Below are 8,496 nucleotides of genomic sequence, written 5' to 3'. Positions count from 1 at the left end.
GCGGGTAAAGCAGAGAAAGGGGAGGTAACCTTTCCCCTCATGACGTCATAAAGGGAAGATTCCAGATCGGCCCATCTGAGCTTTCATTTTCTCAAAGGCAGAGCAGGATACCCAGGGCTCGGTTTACACCTATCACCATTTCTAACCACTGGGGGACCATAGGCAGGCTGGGGGAACTCATATTAATGTTAAAAAACCTCATAAAGGGACGTTTAACTTAAGGGGCTGTGTTCATTTCACAGATTTCTGTGACATCAGGTTGTTTTTGACACTATGCTAGAACTAAACCTGACACTTTATAAGTCTCAGTAATAACGACCAGTTTGACACAATGGTCTAACATTCAGCAATTTTAGTTGCTTACGTTTCAATTTGGGTTCTTATCTGCGCCGTGAAATGACCAACGTCTTCTCTGGGACTGACTTCCAACGTTAAACTTCACAACCGTCTCCTGCTCTCCTCTGACAGATCAGATAGAGACTCAGCCAAAGGTGGGAGTCTGGCTCGACCTCCTCTGATTGGCCAACACTACGTTCCTGTTAACCCTTTCCTTGAGTTTGAAGCCCTTTGAACCTGTAATAGTTTGTCCTCTGTCACTAACACTAACTCACTGTCATTTTTTTTTATTATTATAATTTTTAGGGGGGCTGAGATGACATTTAGAGGGGCTTAAAAAAGCTAAAAAGGGTCTAAAATCGCCAATGCGCCAAAGGCAGCTGACCAAGCGTCGCTTTCTGGAGTGAGAATGTGTTGACAGATCAGACACGTCAGTGATGTTGTGTTTGTGACATCATCGCCTCTCTCTGAGCCAATGGCTGCACTTTTTACGCACGGAGAGAGTCGGTCCTCGCGTGCCTGGCGAGCACACACACGGCGAGCCAGCCAGCACACGTTGGCAGCCAAAGTTGTATGAAGCGAGACGGAGTCAGCACAGCTCACACTGGAAGCTCTAGGATCGGACCTTCAAATTAAAAGGACGAAACCCCCCCTCCAAAAAAAAATAATAATGTGTGTGTGTGTGTGTGTATGTCTGTGTGTAGTTAGTGTGCGTCTGTGTGTGTGTGTCTCTGTGTGTGTCTGTGTGTAGTTGTTAGTGTGTGTGTGTGTGTGTGTGTGTGTGTGTGTTACTGTGTGTGTGTGTCTCTGTTTGTGTGTCTGTGTGTAGTTAGTGTGCGTCTGTGTGTGTGTGTGTGTGTGTGTGTGTGTGTGTCTGTGTGTGTGTCTGTGTGTGTGTGTGTGTGTGTGTGTGTGTGTGTGTGTGTGTGTGTGTGTGTGTGTGTGTGTGTGTGTGTGTGTGTGTGTGTGTGTGTGTGTGTGTGTGTCTGTGTGTAGTTGTTAGTGTGTGTCTGTGTGTGTGTGTGTGTGTGTCTTTGTCTGTGTGTGTGTGTGTGTGTGTGTGTGTGTGTGTGTGTGTGTGTGTGTGTGTGTCTGTGTGTAGTTGTTAGTGTGTGTGTGTTTGTGTGTGTGTGTGTGTGTGTGTGTGTGTGTGTGTGTGTGTGTGTGTGTGTGTGTGTGTGTGTGTGTGTGTGTGTGTGTGTGTGTGTGTGTGTGTGTGTGTCTGTGTGTGTGTGTGTGTGTGTGTGTGTGTGTGTGTGTGTGTGTGTGTGTGTCTCTGTCTGTGTGTAGTTGTTAGTGTGTGTGTGTGTGTGTGTGTGTGTGTGTGTGTGTGTGTGTGTGTGTGTGTGTGTGTGTGTGTGTGTGTGTGTGTGTGTGTGTGTGTGTGTGTCTGTGTGTGTGTGTGTGTGTGTGTGTGTGTGTGTGTGTGTGTATGTGTGTGTGTGTGTGTGTGTGTGTGTGTGTGTGTGTCTCTGTCTGTGTGTGTGTGTGTGTGTGTGTGTGTGTGTGTGTGTGTCTCTGTCTGTGTGTGTGTGTGTGTGTGTGTGTGTGTGTGTGTGTGTGTGTGTGTGTGTGTGTGTGTGTGTGTGTATGTGTAGATGGCAGTGTTTCTTCAAAGAGATGGCACTAAATTACAAAAAACCTTGTTGGACATTTGATATATATTTATGTAAAACATCTTTTTTGTAAAAACATTCAGAGGATGTTTATGGCCTCCTTCGATGACAGTGTACTTGGGATATGACTCTTGCTTTTCACATAAACATGTAACTGTACTTTTTCACTGGTAATCTCTTTTCTCTCTAAATAGATCATTAAAATCACATTCTTTACTCTCTTTACTGTACAACACATGAAATGGTCACAAATATTATTTTTCCTTACATATTCTTGCTTCACCTCTCCCTGCTCGACCTCCAATCCCATAACCTTTTTACCTTACCCACTATCACCCATATCTATCATACATTTCCGGATACCTCCATACTATATCCCATCGTCTTCTTCCATTGGCGTTTCTCACTCCTTCGTTCCATTCTTTCTGCCATTTTCAGGTCTTTTGGGCGTTACAACTGGTAACAGTGCTAGTTCCTGGGGCGGTCTTCCACCTCTACGCAGCCTGTAAGAACATTGACCAGGAAGAGATCCTCAAACGACCCATCTACACCGTATTCTACATAATTTCTGTTCTGCTTCGCATCATTCTGGAAGTCATCGCCTTCTGGCTACAAAGCCACCTCTTTGGCTTCCAGCCATCCATTTTCAAGTTGCCACTCATGTTCATATGACCTGACGCAGCAGATGATACACAGAACCATCTGAGAAGCTGTCATTGGAAATTGTTTGGGAAAGGGAAGGCACTTTCAAAAAATACCTGGCAGGTAATTGGATGAACCATATGTCTATCATGTCCATCATTGTTGTTTGGAACAATCAAACAGTCTCACAGCAGTTCGTGAAATGGTGGTCAGCAGGTAATGGGAAGCATCTATACGGAGGTTGGGTTTAGGAAAAGAAGAATGGGGAAAGGATGAAAGTCCTGTGTTGTTTGACCCATCCACCCCCCCCTAACCAACCTCCTTACGTAGATTTTCGGCATTTCATACTACTCGCTACCGTAGTCGTGCTGTGATCACGAAAGATGCTTCCCATTGAAATACATTAGTTTAAAAAACGCGCTGACCACCACGAAAAAAAACGACATAAACGTGTCCGTGTACACGAATCAATAGATTAAATAACGTGACGTGATTTCACAAACTGCTGTGAGACTGGGTTGGTCTGTATCTAACCCCATCACCCAAATCATTCTTCCTCTATTAAATAGCAAATGCCCATGACAAACTGGAGTTAGGAAAACATTCTGATGTAGACGAAAAGGGAAACCTGTCCCTCTTACACTCTACGTTGTTCACTCTGCATACTCGCAGGGATGCTTTACTTTTCCTCTCATGTTTCTCACCTGTAAGTTCATTAGCCTCTCCATTTTGAGGCTCTTCTTGTCAAGCCCCTGTGTTTTATTTTGAAAAGCTGTGAGCGGAAGTAGCCTGGGTTGATTGCGTCTGGCTTGACTCTGCTCTCTGACCCGCAAGGTCCCGCAACTGGCATGAGTTTGGGATCATCCCGGAGTGGAAAAAGAGGGGGGAATGAACAACACTCCGCCAGGATTACGGTTGGTGTGTGGACTTTATTTCAATTTGCTTTTGGAGTTTGAATTTTTCGGGGGTTTCTTTCTGTGTTACTCGTAGCTCGCCAAGGGGACTTTTGTTTGGGACAACAGCAGCTCCGTCAATGCACTTCCAGAAGTATTTACAGTGCAGGGTGTGTTGTCCTCACTCTTGTTTATTTACTATTTTATTTTTCTATCTTTCTCATTTAGCGTCCACGTAGACAAAACTCCGACATTTGTGTGAGAAAGTGTGACGAAAAATGTCCACAAATGTCCTTATTTATCACATTTGAAATGGACAATTTATCAGAATGATGATTTCTGTAACTCAGGTAAGACCAGGTGCTTTTCAAAATAAATACAAACAAACATTAAGTTCAGTTGAGCTCCTGGGTGCATTGTAGCACTATTTTAGTTGCATGTTTGCCATCTCTCTCTCTCTCTGCATTGTGTGTGACAGGAGGTTGTTTTTTTTCGCTGACATAGTTGTATAGGGATTATAATGCAGGGACAACATGCCCCCCCCAGCCCATTGTTGGCCCCTCTGTCTCTGTTGTCCTTTTTCTACTGAGCGAGTCAATTGATGGCGGGATAAAAGGCAAAAAAAAAAATATGCATTGACATGGCTTTCAGGGCAGAGAGAGAGAACGAGAGAGAGAGAGAGAGAGAGAGAGAGAGAGAGAGAAAGAGAGACAGGGGTCATTTGGAGATTATGTGGTCTTGTGTGCCAGCAGCAAACCGGCCATGACGGCCCAGAGCATCCCTGGAATATCCACAGGCAAACCATGTCTTTAAACTACATCAAAAACTTCTATGAAGGATGCGTAAGTAGTTCACAAAGCCCGGTCGTTGGGGCTTTTATTGTGACTTTCATCCACTTAGCTGACAACTTCATAATTTGACAGTTGCAGAGGAGCGGCGTCGGAACAATTATCCCCCCTCGAGGCTTAAAAAACAAAAAGACATTCATCTTGTTTTCTTTCTCAGCTTTGTAATCCATCTCCGTTTACCTCCGTCTTCATTCAGTCGTGTGACATGTTTGTGAGCCTAAAAGGCTCTCTGCTTTGTTAGACATGTCATTTGGGCCTTTTTTTTGTTTTTGGGAAACATGACTCAGTGTTAGTGTCAGAAGTGAGCAGGTAGAGAGAGAAGATGGGAAATGTTTCCTCTGAATGGGTTTTGTTTAAGCCTTCAGAGCTCAGGGCCTCAGTGTGCCTCTCTGTCGCAGCTGCATTTATCTGGCTAACAAAAGCTATTTTCTCTTTGTCTCTGACTGTGTGTGTGTGTGTGTGTGTGTGTGTGTGTGTGTATACGTCGTTGTGTCCATGCACATTTGTGTGTCACTTGTTTGTGCCATGAATGTTTGTACGTATCATAAATGTTCGTGTGTGTCCTTCTGCCTGTATGTATCCATGTGTTCTGCATTGTATAATTGCTTGTGCATGTGTGCGTTCCAGCTCAGGCCTCCTACGGTGATAGGCCAGTTCCACACCTTGTTCTTCGGCTCGGTGCGGATGTTCTTTTTGGGAGTTCTTGGCTTCGCTGTCTACGGAAATGAGGCGCTGCACTTCAGCTGTGACCCCGATCGGCGAGAAATCAACCTGTACTGCTACAACCAGTTCAGACCCATAACACCTCAGGTAGGACTTACGAAACTAAACTTAATGGACCTTTTTCACAGAAGACATTTTGACTTGTCATAGTAGGAAAAGCACAGCTGATATTGATAACCTTACTGATGGCTCAGTTCCATCAAGTGTCCCAGTAAGATATGACAGTGAGTCAGCATGAACAACACCAGGGCCTCTCCTAAGTGGAACGCAGCCATCATTCATGGTTTTGAACACACCTGTGCTTTTCCTACTATGACATGTCAACATGTCTGCTGTGAAAAAGGTCTATTACACAGACATGTACTGGTACAATCTTTTCAGTCCCTTCAACATCGTATTTTCAGGGCCAAACAGAATCTGCAGACGCAGAATGTTTTGCAGAATTTTCCGCAGAATTACACATAATTCATCTTCACCCCAAGCAGAAACACAATCTGCTAAATTTCACAAATTTGGGGGGCTTCTTTAGGGACAAACAGTGTTTTGTCCAGTCAGACTGAAACATTTGCAATCAGAAAACAGTCACATGTTGTGATCAGTGACAGACTGGTATGAAAAAAAACACACCGGCCCTATTTTAAAACCACACCAACCTCACCCAAACATTGAGATAAAAAGCCAAAAAAAACATACAGAGAATGCAAAAATTTAGAACACACACGGAAAGGACACGCATTGCTATCGCTACAGTCGGTGACATCAACAACAACAATTTAACATCTAAGAGCGTCGGCAGATCTACGACATGATATGTTCCACTAAAGGCACATTCTGCGCTAATACAATGGCTCAACGTTTAAGCACAGCACATAATACAACAGCTCCTCAACAACATGGAAAGAGCAATGCTCAGCCTCTGGGTAGTACATGCATTGAGTGTCAATAACATAGCTTTGAAATTAGTAACTCTGCCTACCAAGAAAAACCCTCCCACGCAGCTTGCTGCACTAAAATCTTGAATATTTTTGGCTGCATGCATAAAATAACTTATCAAAATAAACCAAAAACAGATTATTGTTATTGTCAGAAGTGGCCCATAGAGGGCAGCCCTTCTGGCATTTTCCCAAATTCCAGATGGCCAGTCTGTCACTGGCTGTGATCAACACGACGGTTTTTCCATATTGATATATAATGCAATGTGGGAGAGGTCAAACATTTCAGCAATCGTTGAACTAGACTGGGTTCCTGCCAGCCTCAGTTACCAAAGACACAGCCCGCATCTTCTGGATGGCCAATTTAAAAACCAATGTGTCAAGTGATGAATAATGAATGTACAAATTTTATTTTTCCTTACAAATTAATTATCCCATAACCTTTTTACCTTACCCACTATCACCCATATCTATCATACATTTCAGGATACCTCCATACTATATCCCATCGTCTTCTTCCATTGGCGTTTCTCACTCCTTCGTTCCATTCTTTCTGCCATTTTCAGGTCTTTTGGGCGTTACAACTGGTAACAGTGCTAGTTCCTGGGGCGGTCTTCCACCTCTATGCAGCCTGTAAGAACATTGACCAGGAAGAGATCCTCGAACGACCCATCTACACCGTATTCTACATAATTTCTGTTCTGCTTCGCATCATTCTGGAAGTCATCGCCTTCTGGCTACAAAGCCACCTCTTTGGCTTCCAGGTCTGTAAACTTCAGACTTAATACATTCAATTCCTTCCAGTGCCTGTCTATGTCACAGTTATGTAGCCATCCATTTTCAAGTTGCCACTCATGTTCATATGACCTGACGCAGCAGATGATACACAGAACCATCTGAGAAGCTGTCATTGGAAATTGTTTGGGAAAGGGAAGGCACTTTCAAAAAATACCTGGCAGGTAATTGGATGAACCATATGTCTATCATGTCCATCATTGTTGTTTGGAACAAACAGTTGCTGCCGTCACACACACCTAAACCACGGCCGTAGCTGCCAGTAGCTCCTAACCGGACGCTGATTGGTTTGGTTAGCTGGTAGTTTAGACACAAACTCATTACTTGCAGCCTGACAAAATACATTTCCGCGTGATCTAATGATCTCACAAGAATCCAGCTGCCGTGCAAGGCAAATGGTCATGGTGAAAAAAGGGCGTGCAGAGCCCCCCCTACAACCTCTTGGAAGTTCCTTCTGGCACCAAAGCTCTCCCAGGCCAGGCAGGCGATGTAAACCTTCCAGCATGTCCCGAGTTGCCAAAGGTCCCTTTTGCCAATTTGCCATACCTGGGACTCCTTTAAAGAAATGGGACTAGGGCACACCCTTACTAGGTGCCCATATCACATCTCTTCATGCAATGAAGCAACAGCTCAATATTTATCAAGATCTTCAAAATATTGAACTTTGTAAGGCAAGCCAGGTTTTGGACAATGTTTTTGGACGGTGTTGATGCCAAATGTTGTTTTTTCCCATAGCGAAGGGATTTTGAGAACGCCAACACACAGAGCAGAAGGTGAGGGGCAAAGCCTAAACGCTGGACGTCAGGCTTTATCCTGGAAATGTGCTTCCGTTGATCCAGATTAACAATATACAAGAAGCTTGCAACACATGTTGTCAAGCAAAGAGGTGGATCAAATAAGGCTGTTTGTAGGGTCCACCATGAATCCATGCATACACCCTGTCTGGTGTCAATGATACCAGCAAATGGTGGTGTAAAAACACCCAGGATCTTTTATATGGTTATTCTGCCAGCAGGATGGTGTCCCAGTTTACAAGAGTTTTTAGCATTTCAAGATGGTTCCTGGAACATGATAGCAACAACATTACCCTGCACAATACCCAATATTACAACACAAAAGACTGGAGTTGGTGTTCCTTCCCAGTACATGCTAGGTAAAGCTAGCAAGTACTTCAATCACATCATTCAATAATAACAGTGAGAATCCCTGCAAATGTGCACAGTGTCATCTAAATAATGAGACATATAATGATTGAAAGTTTAGACAATCATGAAAGTATTACCACCTCATGTTTCTCTTTTTGTCCCCCAGGTCCACCCGCTGTACAAGTGTGATGCCAGTGCTTTGGAAAAGGCCTTTAATGTGACAAAGTGCATGGTGCCCGAACACTTTGAAAAAACCATCTTCCTCAGTGCCATGTACACCTTCACCGTGATCACCATACTCCTCTGTGTTGCTGAGATATTTGAGATACTCTGCCGACGGCTTGGTTATCTTAACAACCAATGACACATACAAACAAGCACGCATAAATGACTAAGGGTAAAAATATATGACACTAATTCTGCCAGTTTTTAATCGGGCTCTTGGTTAGCTACTGCTGGACTTTCATAGAACAAAACAGGAAGCTGACGTAAGAGCAAAACCTCACCTGTGGTCCATCGTGAGTGAGTTGCACCAAGAAATTTAAGAATGTGCGACAATGTCAGAG

At 43.9% G+C, this 8,496-nt stretch overlaps 1 protein-coding gene across 1 annotated transcript; it reads left to right on the top strand.

Moving 5' to 3' along the window:
* The first annotated feature begins 4,290 nt into the window (after nucleotides 1-4,290).
* Nucleotides 4,291-8,294, top strand: LOC144533873 (gap junction epsilon-1 protein). Its single transcript, XM_078275447.1, has 4 exons — nucleotides 4,291-4,329; nucleotides 4,963-5,145; nucleotides 6,557-6,754; nucleotides 8,097-8,294. Exons 1-4 carry the CDS (start codon nucleotides 4,291-4,293, stop codon nucleotides 8,292-8,294), a joined length of 618 nt encoding a protein of 205 aa, XP_078131573.1.
* The last annotated feature ends 202 nt before the right edge of the window (nucleotides 8,295-8,496 follow it).

This window comes from Sander vitreus, chromosome 18 (assembly GCF_031162955.1).
Source record: "Sander vitreus isolate 19-12246 chromosome 18, sanVit1, whole genome shotgun sequence".
In the NCBI taxonomy this organism is placed as follows: domain Eukaryota; kingdom Metazoa; phylum Chordata; class Actinopteri; order Perciformes; family Percidae; genus Sander; species Sander vitreus.
The sequence above is the reverse complement of the archived record's forward strand: the minus strand, read 5'-3'. Positions and strand labels throughout refer to the sequence as shown.